A 16,388-nucleotide genomic window follows, 5' to 3' on the forward strand; every position below is an offset into this window, starting at 1 on the left:
GAATTTTCCAAGTAGGTTGCATCTGCCCGCAAAAAGAAAAATCCCCACCTCAGATGGCAGAAGAGTAGCTTCCTAGCTCCCATGCAGTCTGCAATTCCATCTTCCCAAAAGATGCAGTTTCATATTGCAAGCACTGTCTGAGAAAATATGTAATAAATCATAGAAATGTAGGACTGGAAGGGACCTTGTTAACTTATCTAGTCCAGTCCCCTGCACTGAGGCATGGTAATCAGCTGACATTCCCGTTGTCAGTCACAGGTACACGTCGCTAGCTAGTGAAGGGGAACAAGCACATTCCATACCTGAAACACTACAAGCCTGTCGATGCTACAAAAATAGACATGTCTAAACATGACAGTGACATCTAACATGTTTTTTCTTCACTGTGTTATCTCCATTTTTATTTTTTCTTTGTATAGTTATCAGAAATAGCAGTACAGTCTTAGTCTTTTATGTAGCAGCCTCCTCTTCAAGCCCTATCCACCTGTAATGACAGAAGTGCTGCCAGTCAGTGTCGTCCAGTTGCCAGTCTTTCATCAATAGCAATTTCTTTAACACTAAGTCCTTGTCTATATGGGGGGAGGGTTACTTTGCACTCAGTTTGCACACCAACTAGTACGCCATACTAATAGCATGCACTCAGGATAGCTGTGCCTTTTTTCAGTTTGCATCATTACGTATACATGGCTGGGGTTTGGTGCATACTAAGCATGTGGCATTCTAGGATGGTATCCCATGGTCCTTTGCTTCGTTGCTGACCTATGTGCATTCTGGGATTTTTCTCACTGCACATTGTGTGATGAATAAAGGAAGCCAGTGGAATATTAGGACCTGGGGAGAAATTCAGAGTATCCCATGATTCTGCTGTCTCCACCCCATGCTTCCTCTCTGTCTGGGCAAGCTAGCATCATTTTAAATTGTAGTCTGTTGGTCAGCATGCACCAGCAATGCATCTTGCAGGTTTGGTGGCAACCCCAAATATGCAGAGGCTGTTTGGGCTTTTTTTGAGCTGTTGGAGCTGGGAGGCTTTGGCTTTGGACTTCACCGACTGCACCACTGAGCAGATGATGTGGCGGCAGTAGCAGCTCCTCCAGTAGCAACAGCAGTGTCAGCAGAAGATGGAGGATGAGGAAGATGACAACAATCAACTGCAAGAAATCAGCTCTTTCTGGAGCAGCTTCACATGGTGCAGCATCGTTTCTAGACTTGGGAATCCAGTGTTGATTGGCAAGAAAGGATCATTCTGCAGACCTGGGGTGACCAGCAGTGGCAAAAGACTTTCAGAATGGGAAAGGTAACCTTCTTTCAGATCTGTGCTGAACTAGTGCTGGAGCTGCAGTGGCAGTGTACCAACATGTGGTAACACAGATCATTTGAGAGGTGGGTCACTGGTGCTATCAGGAAGCTGGCCACCCTTAACGTTACCAGTCCATAGCCAATGAATTCAGCATAGTGGCCCCAACAGTCAGTCTCCCTGTCATGCAGGTGTGTGGTGCCATGCATAAGGTCAGGTACTGTTGCACCAGGTTATAAAGCTTGGTAATGCTCAGGAGATTATTGATGGCTTCGCACGATGGGGAATGGGTCACTCAATGATTGCCTGTTCTGTTCATTCGTTGCGAAGCACCTGGCATTGGCCACTGTTGGAATACAGGATACCATTGGTCTGATCCAGCATGGCCATTCTTATGTTCTTATGCATACATGGGGTTCCCAAACTATATTGTGCCAGTTGATGGGACCCATATTTGTAATGTTTGCCCCCACACACCAGGGCTCTGAGTTTACAAACAGAAAGGAGTATTTCTCCATGGTGCTCCAAGGCCTAATTGACCACCATGGCAGGTTCATAACAGAAATGTGGAATGGTCTGGAAGGGTCCACAATGCTTGAATCTTTTAGAACTCAGCTCCGTTGACCTTAATGAATAAAGGAGACGTTGCCCCCAAGATCACAGAGGAAAATAATGGAGTGGAGGTTGGTTTGGTTATCCTGGGAGACCCAGCTTATCCTCTGCTTCCCTGGCTAGTGAAGCTGTTCACAGACCACTTGGACAAAAGGAATGAACTGCTTAACTATAGCCTCAGAAGTTGCAGAATGACAGAGGAGTGTGCATTTGGCTGTCTATAAGGAAGGTGGTGCTGTTTGTGGAATAAGTTGGAAGCCTCAGAAAAAACCTTGCCTAAAATTATAGCTGCATGTAGTATTTTGCACAGAATTTGTGAGAGTAAGGGAGAAAGGCTTAACGATGGGTGGGAGGCTGAGGTGTGGAGACTTGTTTAGCAGTTTGAGCATCCAGCAAGGCGTCGACTAGAAAATGGAAACAGCCTGGGCAATACTGTCAGGGATGCCTATTGCTCTTCCTTTGAGTCTCAAGCCTGAATTTGTGCAGATGTAATCTAGCTGTTACTCTGGGGAGTGGGGAGGAATGGTTTATTAGGACTTCAGTGTCTTTTATGGGTGATAGAAGTGGAACATCATGCCACTCCTTATTTTGTCTTACATCTGTATCTTTATACTTATGCAAAATGTACGGTTTTTCTGTGAACCATTCATTGCAGACTCTTTCTGAATATCCTTTTTTAATTAAACTAAAGTTCAGTATGTTACAACCAGAAATAAACCTTTAATTAGAACAACAATGAAACACAGCTTTAAAATGAGGCAGTGCATTGGAGGGCAGCACACAATAACATGTGGGAGCAGAGAGGCTCCAATTCATAGGTGAGTAAACATCCTGCCTCTGCCTCTTCTTGTTCTACTCCCTTCTGATGTCGAGTGTCAGGGCTCAAAGGTTTGGGGCTGTTAGATGGCTCGAAAGAGCTGGGCTCCCAGGTGTAATTGTTCTTGCTGCCATGAGCTTGGGATAGGGAAATAAATGGCATCTGGGAGCATGGCAGTGGGGGTACAGCAGGGAATTTATGATGGTGTTCCCAGTACCTGGTATTGTCCAATGGCTGCAAAACATGGCTGGGTCCTGGTTGAGGGCGCTAGATTGTTTGTGTGTCCACTAGCAGCACGCACTGCAGCAGAGCATTCTGCTTCTGTATTACCCTCCAGGAGTTGCCTTGGAGGCCACGGCACACCTGGTGGCTGAGCTTTGTGACTTTGTCCTCACCCAGAACCATTTCAGATGTAGGGACAACTTATACCTTCAAGTCAGCGGCACTGCTAAGGGTACCCACGTGGCCCCACAGTATGCCAGCATTTTTATGGCTGACTTAGAACAACTCTTCCTCAGCTCTCGTTCCCTAGCGCCCCTACTCTACTTGCACTACATTGATGACATCTTCATCATATGGACCCACAGGAAGGAGGCCCTTGAAGAATTCCACCTGAATTTCAACAATTTCCACCTCACCGTCAACCTCAGCCTGGACCAGTCCACACAAGAGAGCTACTTCCTGGACACTACAATGCAAATAAGTGATGGTCACATAAACACCACCCTATACTGGAAACCTACTGACCGCTATACTTGCCTACATGCCTTCAGCTTCCATCCAGGACACATCCCACAATCCATTGTCTACGGCCAAGCCCTAGGATACAACCGAATTTGCTCTAATCCCTCAGACAAACACCTACAAGATCTTTATCAAACATTCTTAAAACTACAATACCCACCTGAGGGAGTGAGGAAACAGATTGACAGAGCGGGATGGGTACCCAGAAGTCACTTACTACAGTACAGGCCCAATAAGGAAAATAACAACACCACTGGCCATTACGTACAGCCCCCAGGTAAAACCTCTCCAGCACATCATCAATGATCAACAATCTATCCTGAAAAACAATCCCTCACTCTCACAGACCTTGGGAGGCACGCCAGTCCTTGCTTACAGACAGCCCCCCCAATCTGAGGCAAATACTCACCAGCAACTACACACCACACCACAGAAACACTAACCCAGGAACCAATCCCTGTAACAAACCCCGTTGCCTACTCTGTCCCCATATCTACTCCAGCGACACCATCAGAGGATCCATCCACATCAGCCACACCATCAGGGACTCATTCACCTGCACATCTACTCATGTGATATATGCCATCATGTGCCAGCAGTGCCCCTCTGCCATGTTCGTTGGCCAAACCGAACAGTCTCTATGTAAAAGAATAAATGGACACAAGTCAGACATCAAGAATGGTAACATTTAAAAGCCAGTAGGAGAACACTTCAATCTCCCTGGACATTCTGTAACAGATTTAAAAGTAGCCATACTTCAACAAAAAAACTTCAAAAACAGACTTCAAAGAGAAATTGCAGAACTAAAATTCATTTGCAAATTTTTTTGGGCTTGAATAGGGACTGGGAGTGATTGGCTCACTACAAAAGCAACTTCTCCTCTCTTGGTATTGACACCACCTCATCAATTATTGGAAGTGGACCACATCCACCCTGATTGAATTGGCCCTGTCAGCACTGGTTCTCCACTTGAAAGGTAACTCCCTTTTCTTCATGTGTCAGTATAATAATGCCTGCATCTGTAATTTTCATTCCATGCATCTGAAGAAGTGGGTTTTTTATGCCCAAATAAATCTGTTAGTCTTTAAGGTGCCACCGGACTCCTCATTGTCTTTCTCTACAGTGTCTTTTGCCATAGCAAAACTGTCTCTATCCACTTCACAGCTTTCTCTGGATAGCTCCCTGTCGTCTTCTCTCTCTGACCTCAAATGAAACTTAGAGCTTGCCATTGGTTTTAAGTTTTTGCGGAGAGTCTGCAGTGAGATCTGCCAGCATCTATTTCTCATTTCCCCTCCCTAAGATTCTTCCCAGTCTTGGGCGGACTTCAGAGATGGTAAGTGGTGTGTGCATGGGGGCTAGTTTGGAATTTTTGTGTGTGCAGTGTATACTGTTTGGGTTTGTAGTTGTGTCCTGAAGGCTGTGGGGGATTGGGAATTATGGCTGTGTTTGCAGTTGGGCTGTGTTTGTAGTTGGGCTGTGCTTTGGAGGTGCTTATGCAGTGTTGGAGGAGTAAGCAGGGGACATCTGAAGGCAAACGGGACAGTAATCCCCTCTGCATTCCCATTAGGCTGTCCTGACTCTGGATGATGATACACTGAGGCATGTGTAAAGAATGGCCTTATTCAAAGGGGCAAAGGGCAGACCATCAAGACAGAAGCTGATTGCTTGGCTGGTCCACTTGCCATTTTGGAAAAGGGACAGTATGGCTGGGTGAGGGAGGAGCTGGAGACTCAGAAAGGCTCGCAGCTCACATGGTACAAAGATGGCTGCAGTATGGGGCACCTGGAACAGAAGTATGTCCAGCAGTATGATAGGGAAATAAATGGCATCTGGGAGCACTGCAATGAGGGTACAGCAGGGAAATTATGAACGTGTTCCCAGTACCCTGTATTGTCCAGTAGCTGCACTGGACTTATGTGCTGAGGGTCCCTCCATAGGATCGGCCTCCTCTGAGTCCCAGGCTGGGTTTTTGACTGGGAATCAGGCTCATTTTCTACATAGCTGCTCTCATGGTCTGGAGTCTCAAAGAAATCCTGGCTTCTGTGGATAGCTCTTCACTGCGCTCCTCATGTCCCTCATCCAATGACTCTTGCTGCTTATCCTTGGGGGAGAAGGGATCTGCAGCCTCCTTGGGTTCAGTAGTGGTGTAATCACATAATATCTTGTCCAATTCCTTAAAAAATAGACAGGTTATATTTTCATGGCTGGACTGCTTCTTGGCATCCTGGTTTTAAAGTAAGTTTCCTTGAGCTGTTTTATCTTTATCTGGAACTGCTCAGTGTCCCAGTTGTGTCCTGTGGACACCTGACTAGCAGTGTCCACAGACATATCTTTATTGTGGAGGCTGGCCTCAAGAGCTTATTGCGCCAGTTCTGCTCCCCAGATGGCAGGGAGATCTAGGGTCTCAGCACAGCTCAAAGCAGATGCTTGAGGCAGGTTGTAAAGCCTGTGGGAGTAATATTGCTGCAATGCCGATAATACTGGAATCCAGGAGCAAATGGGCTGATCCTGGCACTGTGCCAGTGTTTAAACTGGTCAACTTCACCCCATAGCAGTGGAGAGCACACAGGTGAAGAGACAGGTCAGTAATGGGCGCTGCAGAGCAGTGTGGGATAGCAGTTGGAGGACTGCCAAAGTAGCGTGCAGCATCATTGCATCCACATGAACAATAGATCACACTAATTTGCATCAAACTTAATACACTTTGAAAGAGGACTCCAGAGTTTGTGATAAATGCAGTGTTAGTGCACTCTAAGGAATTGTGTCATGTATGAAGGCATTTTCGGACCAGACCAACTTGAGTTAGTGTAGACTAAACTCCTTTGTATAGACAAGCCTTAATTAACAGCAGGTGAAACTTAATTGTGTGTTTGGGTATAGGAGGGGGAATAAAAAAAGGAAATTACTTGTTCATGTGCAGTCATCAGTAGCATATAGTTGTTAAACTATTAGCCACAAAATGGATTTTTCATGTGAAATGTGATTTTAGTTTCTATTTTATCAAATATTGCATTAACCATTGTAGTAATCATTGCAGTACATACTGATACAGCAGCATGAAGAATTGTATTTTGCAGGGTTTAATTAGACATCAAAATTAGGCTAAATAATGCAAATATACTGTTGGGGATTTGGTGAAAAGTCAAAACTTGGTGGTTCTTTTTAATTTCTTTTAGGAGATCTCTTTATTTTATGTTTTTGTACTGAATACCATTGACATGCATCATCAGTTGAATCTGTGATGTATGTTCCTTGCTTCTTTCAAGGGCCTGACTGGGATAGGAATGGGAGAAGGGAGTGTTCTACATTTGTTCTACTTGTCAAAACAACAAGAAGCCACGGAGCTCCTCAGGCCAAAAGGAAGAATTGGCTTCTTTTCAGGAGTTCTGATAAGGGTGTAGCAATCTGGTTTAACTAACTAGTACAGTGGTTCTCAAACTTTTTTACTGGTGACCCCTTTCACAAAGCAAGCCTCTGAATGCGGAATCCCCCTCCTTATAAATTAAAAACACGGTTTTATATATTTAACACCATTATAAATGCTGGAGGCAAAGCAGGGTTTGGAATGGAGGTTAATAGCTCATGATCCCCATGTAATAGTCTCATGATCCCCCAGTTTGAGAACCCTTGAACTAGTAGATGTAGATTAAGGGGGCTCAAAATACTCTTCTGGCCTGATTTTTCAGAAGCAATGAGCGCTTGCAGCTGTCAGTGTGCTCCCAGTTAAGTAAATGAATTGTGCGTGCTCTGTGACTCTGAAAAATCAGGTCAGTAAACCTTGAAAATGGAGCAGGTATTGCTTACAAACTATCTCATGTGCTTGGTTTTTTTTTAATTTTGTTTTCTTTTTTAATTCTCAGGAGATGTCGTTGAATTCCATGGTCCAGAAGGAACAGGAAAAACAGAAATGCTTTATCACCTGATAGCCCGCTGTGTCCTTCCAAAATCGGGAGGAGGACTGGAAGTAGAAGTCATGTTCATTGATACAGACTACCATTTTGACATGCTTCGCCTAGTTACCATTCTTGAACACAGATTGTCCCAAAGCACAGAAGAAATGATCAAACAGTGCCTTGGAAGGCTTTTCCTTGTTAACTGCAATAGCAGCACTCAGTTGCTTCTCACTCTTTACTCTCTAGAAAACAAGTTTTGCACTCACCCTTCTCTCTGCATTGTGATTTTAGATAGTATATCAGCTTTTTATTGGATAGATAGAAGCAATGGAGGTGAGAGCTTTAACATTCAGGAGATGAATCTGAAGAGATGTGCTGAATTTCTTGAGAAGCTAGTAAGAGAGCATCATTTGGCCCTGTTTGCAACAACACAAACGATTATGCAGAAATCTTCAAACTCCACAGAAAGCTCCATTCCTTTAAAACTTCACTGTGAAGCTGATGTAGAGTATAGGCCTTATCTATGTAAATCATGGCAACAAATGGTAACCCACAGAATATTTTTCTCTAAGCAATGTAATTTTAGCAGTAGCAAAGCGTTTTCAATTGTTTCTTGTCACACCAAAAAAACCCATGTCATAAAATGTTCATTCAGTGTTGCAGAATGTGGAGTTCAATTTTAACTTCAGTCTGTCTCTAAAACTAGTAAATCTTCACATCACAGTCTAATTAGCTTTACTTTAAGTATTTTTTTAAAAAATTCTTCTAACCTATTTTATTATCTCATATTATTAATGAATTTTGTCACCCACCTTTAAACGTCTTAAACTCAGTAAAGGGCAGAGGAGTTTAAAGCTTTGAATTTCTGCAGAAGGTCAGCTTAAAATAGAAGAGAATGTTGAAACTTCTTGTATGTGGTTGATGCATAAAGAGATTAAATCAAGAAGACTAGAAGTATAGGGCATCTTTAACTCCTAATATACTTATGTAATGTAACAGAGGGTATACAACCGAATGCACTGACCTCAGCTCTGTGTCGTAACCGTCTTCCAGTGACTTATGCTAGTGATTGTGTTTAGGCAAATGTTAGCTCTTTTTAAATATTGGTCTTAATTCATTGCCATTAGCATACATCCTTAATTCATTCCCATTAGCATTCCCACTGGGCATACATCCTGTGTTAGCAGGCACAGTTGCACCTAAGGGGTGGGATTAATCTCCTCCAGGGAAGGGTATGTAGTGTTGGTCATGGTGGTCCTAGCCAGCACTGCCCATTTGTGTCACATGCTTGGGGGAATAGGGATTCTGGCTGTCACTGTTCTGCCAGCAGTCTTCAAGCATCTGCAGCCCTCCCAAAGTTGAGGGACACAGGGCCATAGCTGACTGATCCTAGGAGGTAGCCTGAGGCCCCTGTAAGTTAGTGACAGACCTAGCAAGTAGTTAACATTTGAAAGGAAAAGGGCTAGAAACATAATTTTTTTAAATACAATTTCTAGCTCTCCTCCTCCCAATCAACGTGGTTTGTGTTACTAGTTTTAGATCCTTATTTATTATTATGCCAGCCACTCTTTGGAAAATCAGTCTAGCCACAGAAATGCTCACCCAATTGTGTAAATACCTAACTTAGGGATCTCTTAGTTTCAGATGATCATCAGTCCACTACCCTATGTCTCCCTTTAGGTGTATCGGCTCTACAAAGCCATGGGATTGCATGGACCATCATAATGCTAAAATGTATTCTCAAAAAGCTCCTCTACAATTTATTTTCTTTTGATCTAGGTTTTATATCATATCCTCCGGTATTTGAGCATTCTTTGTACCATGCTATCTCCTGCACACTGTATTTTAATAAAGAGAGACACACAAGTGTAAATCATATGATTTGAAAAAGGCAGAGGAGAAGACTCCTGGCTAAACAGCATATGTTTCTTGGTGCGCTTTATGTTCAGAGCAGTGTGCATCAGTTAGTTTAGCAATCATACAATAAGTTCCTTATTGCATAATCTTTTAGAGGTATTTTTAAATGTTACTACCCTTTTACAACTGTTTCACCTCTGTGAAATGAATTTTCATCCAAGTATAGTTCCTAGTACTAAGGTATTGCAATTACTAGTCTCAGAAGCTCAGAATTCTCAATAGAGACCGACGCATTTTCACTCCTAAAGAGGAAGTGGATAGAGAATGGAAGATTGATGATGAGGAAAGCTTGCATAGCTCCTGCCCCTTATGGTGGATAGAGAATGCTTTAGCTTCAACAGCTGTTAATTTTGGTTCCTTTCACAGACACTAAAGACTGATTTACAATGGTGAATGTGATGTACTACCACCACCACCATCTTATGTTTGTATCTGTTTAAGGGGGAACGGAGGCACCCTGACACAACTTACGTATTTTAAAATTGTGATTTGAAAGGCAGATCAAAGTCAACATAATGAGGAGTGGATGAACAAAAGGATTTATATGCACTGTTACCATGGTAAGAAACAAGAAATATAGGGAGAGGATAAGGAATCCAGAAACACTTCTTAGTAAAATGAACATCATGTATGCAGGAGAAACAAACAATATAGTATATATATGAAAACTCAAATATGTCCTATAAAATTATGGAAATAACTGAAGAAACAAACTTGAGCTTGCTCCTTCCATATTTATTCAGAAACACTAAACAGGCAATCCAGTAAATTCACTTCCTCCTTATGAATGTGTTTGAGGAGACTGTAACCACTTCTGTATGCACTGGCCTGACAGACGCTAGTGCTCCACTCCTTCCAAGAAGTTGTGCTTCTGAATTCAGGTTCCTTTGGAACAGTCCTATCAGAACACTTCTCACATGGAAAGCAGACAGCTTTTCTACCGTGCTTCATCTCCGTATCCATTTAAACCCTAAAAAAACCTGAATCTCTGAGTCATGATAGGTTCCTGTATCAACTCTGAAATGTGTGTTTCTATGATAGGTTAGGGCTGTGAAATTCATTCTGATCATATCTTGCTCAAGAAGTCTAAACTGAAGCTGTTTTAGTGTGCTAATACAGATGAATTGGACATCCCAGGAATCACCCTTCCTTTACATTGGACAGTCTGGAATTCCACCCTTCTTTATCTGAAGCTTGCAAAGCAATGTGATTTCTCCCACATGCTGTCTTTCCATTTCTCCAGTGAGTTGGAGCATACCCTCTTGGCTGAATGCCAAACTCCCAGCCTGGTTGGGATGCCCTCCTGACTCCAAGCCAAATTTTCATCTGAACCTTTATCCAAGCTCAGGAAAAAATGCCTCCAATAGTGGCACTGCTAGTTTCTAGGGTGATGTTAGCTCCTCTGAGTGCCCCAGCACGTGGCTAACAGTAAGAATTCTCCATCACGTAATCTGTTTGCTTTCGGCTGTTTAGCCTTTTATTTGGCACTGTCTTGGTGTAGTCTGGGTTTACACATTTTAGTTTTTGGCTTGAGCTGAGATGTCAAATGCTGCAAGTTCTGAACAATTAAAGCAGCTAGAAGAAGCTCTTCCTGAATGAAGCTCAAGTAGAACATGTGTGTGCAGGATTTGGCATGCTGTGTGTTGCAGCTCTGGCAAACAAGCTCCAGACCATATGGGAAATTCAGCGTAGTTCTGGCAAGGAACAACATAACATTTATTAATCTAGAGTGCCCTTTGAAAGCTTCAAAGGGCTTTATAGGAAAAATACAATACATTATTTAATGCAAAAAACATACATTACAGTTACAAATTCCACTCAGATCAAGAGGACAAAATATGGTTCTTGCTGCAATGGTAGTTCAGCCATGTTGCACAACATATATGTTTCACAGTTTAGCACACATCAGTATAATAAATTGCATATTTAAAAAGAAACACCCCCTATAATCTGAGCCAAGATAACTGAGGCAATATTACAGTGAGCATACAGTGAGCACCCCCATTGTTATTTGAACAACCATGAAACCATGCCTGGAAACACAAATATGTGGACAACGGTATATCCCGAAACCCTATAAACATACTGTCATCAATATAAAGGGAAGGGTAAACACCTTTAAATCCCTCCTAGCCAGAGGAAAAACCCTTTCAGCTGTAAAGGGTTAATTTAAGAAACTAAGATAACCTCGCTGGCACCTGACCAAAATGACCAATGAGGAGACAAGATACTTTCAAAGTTGGAGGGGGGGAAACAAAGGGTTCTCTCTGTGTGTTGCTTTAACCGGGACCAGAGCAGGAATGCTCTTCAGAACTCCTGTAAAGAGTTAATAAGCACTCTAGTTAGCTATGTGTTAGATTCTGTTTTGTTTAAATGGCTGATAAAATAGCTGTGCTGAATGGAATGGATATTCCTGTTTTTGTGTCTTTTTGTAACTTAAGGTTTTGCCTAGAGGGATTCTCTGTGTTTTGAATCTAATTACCCTGTAAGGTATTTACCATCCTGATTTTACAGAGGTGATTCTTTTACTTTTTCTTTAATTCAAATTCTTCTTTTAAGAACCTGGTTGCTTTTTCCTTGTTTTTAAGATCCAGGGGTTTGGGTCTGTGTTCACTTATGCAAATTGGTGAGGATTTTTGTCAAGCCTTCCCCAGGAAAGGGGGTGTAGGGCTTGGGGGGATTTTGGGGGGAAAGATGTTTCCAAGTGGGCTCTTTCTCGGTTATATTTTGTGAGACGCTTGGTGGTGGCAGCAACAAAGTCCAGGGACAAAAGGTAAAATAGTTTGTACCTTGGGGAAGTTTTAACCTAAGCTGGTTAAAATACGCTTAAGGGTTTTTTCATGCAGGTCCCCACCTCTGTACCCTAGAGTTCAGAGTGGGAAAGGAACCTTAACACCTACATTTTCTAACTTGGGTGGCCCAAAGGCATCAAGAACTATGTCTAGGCATTAGAGCTGGACAGAAAAAAACTTCAGTTGAACCATTGTCCATCAGAGAACACAATTCTATCCAAAGGCAAATGCTTTGCAAATTCATGTCAGTTTTATAGAAATTTTGTTTTGTAGAAAAACTTTGGGGAATAGCTTGGTGTTGAAACATCCTGTTTTGAGGTTTTTGGACTGAAACATTTTTATTTTTAAAATATCTTTTAATTGTGAATATTTTATTATAATATAAGAAATCATAGTCTACATGAAACATTTTGTTTTGAAAAATCAAAATGTTTCAATTGATCTGAAACAAAAAATTTGGATTTTTTTTAGGAGAATTTCAACATTTTGCAGGGTTGTGCCCAACTAGAACACAGACAAATTTCAAAATCTCTCAATCCTCCATGAAATGGAATTTCTATCTTCTGTATAGCTCTACTAGGCATTGAACAAAGTGGCCTGGGTTTCAGAAATGCTGAGCACCTGGGACTCCCTTTGACGTCTATGGGCGCTGCAGCCAATAAGTGATCTGGAAATGCACTGTCATTAACCTCTATCAGGATGATGTCAGCTGGAAGGATGAACCTTAAGCATCCATGAAAGAGATGCAGTGCTACTGAGACTGGGAAAAAACAATTTGCTTCATATTCTAACGGTACGTCTTCACTACCCACCGGATCGGCGGGTAGTGATCAATCTATTGGGAATCGATTTATCACATCTCGTCTAGATGTGATAAATCGATCCCCGAGTTGACGCCTGTACTCCACCTCGGCAGGAAGAGTAAGTGGAGTCGACGGGGGAGCCGCTGCAGTTGACTCGCCGCTCTCAGGACAGTCAGGTAAGTCGAACTAAGATACTTTGATTTCAGCTACGTGAATAGCATAGCTGAAGTTGCGTACTTAGTTCGAAACTCCCCCGCCCCTAGTGTAGCCCATGCCTAAATAAATTGGGGGAGCAGAAGTTATCACCTGTCGGCTGTTTTGGCAGCTAAGTGAATTGCGCTAATGAACTGACAGAGCAACTCTGTCAGTCATAGATTCATGGACCTCTGCCCTCCTTGATGTGATCAAATATGAAGATTCTCCAGCAGTCAGATTTCTCATGGCATGTTGGATAAGGCCTATGAGCGGGACACGCATCTGGGCCATGCAAAGATAAAGGAGCTGAGGCAGGCGTACCAGAAGGCAAGGGAGTCAAACTGTCACTCTGGTGCTGTGCCAAAGACCTGCCTCTTTAAGGATCTGGACGTGATCCTTGGCGGCAACCCCACCTCCACTGCCAAGAGCCCCATGGATACTTTGTGGGGGCTGCAGACAGTGGCCAGCAGACTCAACCCCAAGGCCAAAGTGATGGACAAGGAAGTGGAATTGGAAGATGAGATGGGACAGGCGACAGGGTTGTCCAGCACTGTTGCAAGCCAGGACATCATCTCAACTCCAGAGGTTTGAGCTAGTCCCAGCACTTCGTCTCTGGCATGCATGATGCAGGAGAGGGGAGCTCTGGTAAGTGATCATTTTGAGTTGATACTGCTCAGTTACATGAGTTAGAGCTGTCTTTTGCTTTATGCTATAAGTGGGTTAAGGAATAGAAATGTACAAGACTAGCTGTGTTTAATTCTGTTTCACATTCCCCTGTGCAACTACTCAGTGGGGTGGAACAGTGTGTTAATGTACACCGTGTAGGGAGCCAGGGTGGCTCCCTTCCGAACCAGAGGATAAAGAGCCCCCCTCTGAGCCTGAGTGGGCGGGGCCAGGCCAAGCTTCCGCCAATCCCTGGAAGGGGAAGGGTGGGACAGGAAGTACAAAGGGCGGGGCCCTCTGCCCAGTAAGGAGAGCACCAGGGAGGGAGACAGACACAGGCTGCTCCCTTGCGATCCTGCTGCTGACCCAGGCGAAGCCCTGGGCAAGGAGGAGCCTGACCTGGGGGAAGGCCTGCGGCAACCAGGGCTGCCGGCCACTGAATACCCAGAGAACCTGGAGGCGCCTGACTGCAGCCCGGGCCAGCATGAGTCCGATACCGAGGGGGAGAGGAAGTGGCCCGCAGTGGAATACTCGGACGAGATGGAGGAACCGGAGCTGCCCGCAGCGGAATACCCGGAGGAGATGGAGGGACCGGAGCGACCCGCCTGAGAGATCGGGTAGGAAGTAGCCCAGGGGCCGCACTACACTGTGGGGTGGGTGTGTTTGGTCAGCGGGCGCGACGGCCCCGCTGACCCAGCGTGGGGACTTTCGCCTCCCGCCACTGTCAGGGCCCTGGGCTGGAATGCAGTGGAGTTGGGTGGGCCTGCGTTCCCCTACCCCGGCGCGCCCCTGCCTGAGGGGCGCGCTACTGACTCGTGCCGGCACACCTTCCCACTAATTCCCCAACGCCCGGAAGGTGTGGCCGAGGCCGGCCACAGAGACCATATCTCTCCATCGCCCCTAGGGGCTCGGAGGACCGACCAACACCTGTCACAACCGAGATATTGCATGAATCCTCCAGAGAGATCTCTAGGAAACTTTCTGGTAGATACTCGCCAATCTTCTGCGAAAGGTTCCTTGGCAGAGCAGCTTTGTTGTAGGAAACTTTCCCACACCAGTTGTCAATCACTTGTGCAGGGCCTAAAGCAGCACACAGGTGAGCAGCACAGGGACCCGATCTGAAGCCACACACTTGTAGGAGATGCACCCTTGCATCCTGGCTTACCCTCAGGAGTAAGATATTGGTGTGACGTTATTGACAGAATCTGTAACTGTATAGATCATTGTTGCAACCAAAATTCTGTATGGCACCAAATCTTGTGTAAAAGGGGTCAAATAAGGTGTCTGAGACAAGGTTATGGTTTTCTGGTTATGATTATGCCATCTGTATATGTGTATTATTTTTGTAGTTGATGTTATGAATATTGGCTCTATACTGTCTGTATTTCAAACTTATGCTATGCTTCTGGATGACACCCCAGACAAGTTGGTGTCTGCTCTGCCTAGCCGGGCCATCAGCTATACAATTGACCTATTGAGAGAAGGCAGACACACCTTGTGACTCAGCAAGGTATGCAGGGACATGCCTATGGACAGAACTCTGAGGTTTTTCCATACCATGTGAGGGACAGCTTGTCCGTGGGACAAAGAAAGCAGAGACCACATGGCAAGAGACTATAAAAAGCTGGTGCAGCTCCTCCATCTGGTCTTCAATCCTGCTTCTTACCTCTGGAGAGACTTTGCTATAAATGGGAGCTCTAAACAAAGGACTGATGACCCAGCCCAGCTGTGGATGCACTCCAGAGACTTGATTTAAACCTGCAGTTTATTCTATCACTGTTACAAGCCTGAACCAAGAACTTTGCCATCACTGTATGTAATTGATTCCATTTAACCAACTCTAGCTCTCATCTAATCTTTTTCCTTTTATGAATAAACCTTCAGATTTTAGATTCTAAAGGATTGGCAACAGTGTGATTTGTGGATAAGATCTGATTTGTATATTGACCTGGGTTTGGGGCTTGGTCCTTTGGGATCGAGAGAACCTTTTCTTTTACTGGGGTATTGGTTTTCATAACCATTTTTCCCCATAACAAGTGGCACTGGTGGTGATACTTGGAAACTGAGTGTCTAAGGGAATTGCTTGTGTGACTTGTGGTTAGCCAGTGGGGTAAAACCAAACTCCTCTCCGTCTGACTGGTTTGGTTTGCCGTGGTGTGCATAGAAACCCCAGCCTTGGGCTGTAATTTCCCTGCTTTAAGCAATTTGTCCTGAATTGGCACTCTCAGTTGGGTCCCAACAGAACCAGCATCGGTACAATTTTCTTCAATGACCCCTGCCTGTGGAAAATGGTGGCAGAATTTACGATATTCTCCCTAGTTGCTTACAATGATCCCCTTAAAAAAACACCCTTTGCCCCCTCTTGAAGGTGTGTCATCATCCCCCTGGCCAAACTCACCATTTTTAGGGCATTGGCCAAGCTTGTGTGTTTGCCAAGGGACAGTGAGAAAGGTGTATTTTACTATTATGATTAGATGATGTGAGTTTACTAACAGTCATGCTTCTGTTTGTTGTTCCTTGCGTTTTTGCAGATGTGACCTTCAGGGGAATCCCCTACACACCGATGGAGCATCTCCACCAGATAAGGAAGCAACCAAGGAGGAGCAAGGTGTAGTAGAAGAAGAGACCCTGAGCCATGAGGCCTGAAATGATGCCTGA

The 16,388-nt window shown here is 44.2% G+C and overlaps 1 protein-coding gene and 2 long non-coding RNA genes across 5 annotated transcripts in view; 2 read left to right on the plus strand and 1 right to left on the minus strand.

Annotated features, from left to right (window-relative positions):
• The window catches only part of XRCC2 (X-ray repair cross complementing 2), a 28,022-nt gene extending 16,305 nt beyond the window's left edge, over positions 1-11,717 (plus strand). For both annotated transcript variants that reach the window (XM_084618369.1, XM_084618370.1), the window contains one exon: positions 7,328-11,717. In XM_084618369.1, coding sequence (XP_084474495.1) covers positions 7,328-8,043 — 716 coding nt within the window. In that variant the 3' untranslated portion in view covers positions 8,044-11,717. The remainder of the gene's footprint in view (positions 1-7,327) is intronic.
• Positions 1-16,388, minus strand: part of LOC311515378 — a 110,343-nt gene that overhangs the window by 14,409 nt on the left and 79,546 nt on the right. The gene's annotated exons all lie outside the window — the stretch shown is intronic.
• Positions 12,547-15,629, plus strand: LOC311517079. Its single transcript, XR_014710574.1, has 2 exons — positions 12,547-12,862; positions 12,986-15,629. It is a non-coding gene; the product is annotated as an uncharacterized lncRNA (long non-coding RNA).

This window comes from Lepidochelys olivacea, assembly GCF_965140295.1.
Source record: "Lepidochelys olivacea isolate rLepOli2 genome assembly, chromosome: 2".
Taxonomy (NCBI): domain Eukaryota; kingdom Metazoa; phylum Chordata; order Testudines; family Cheloniidae; genus Lepidochelys; species Lepidochelys olivacea.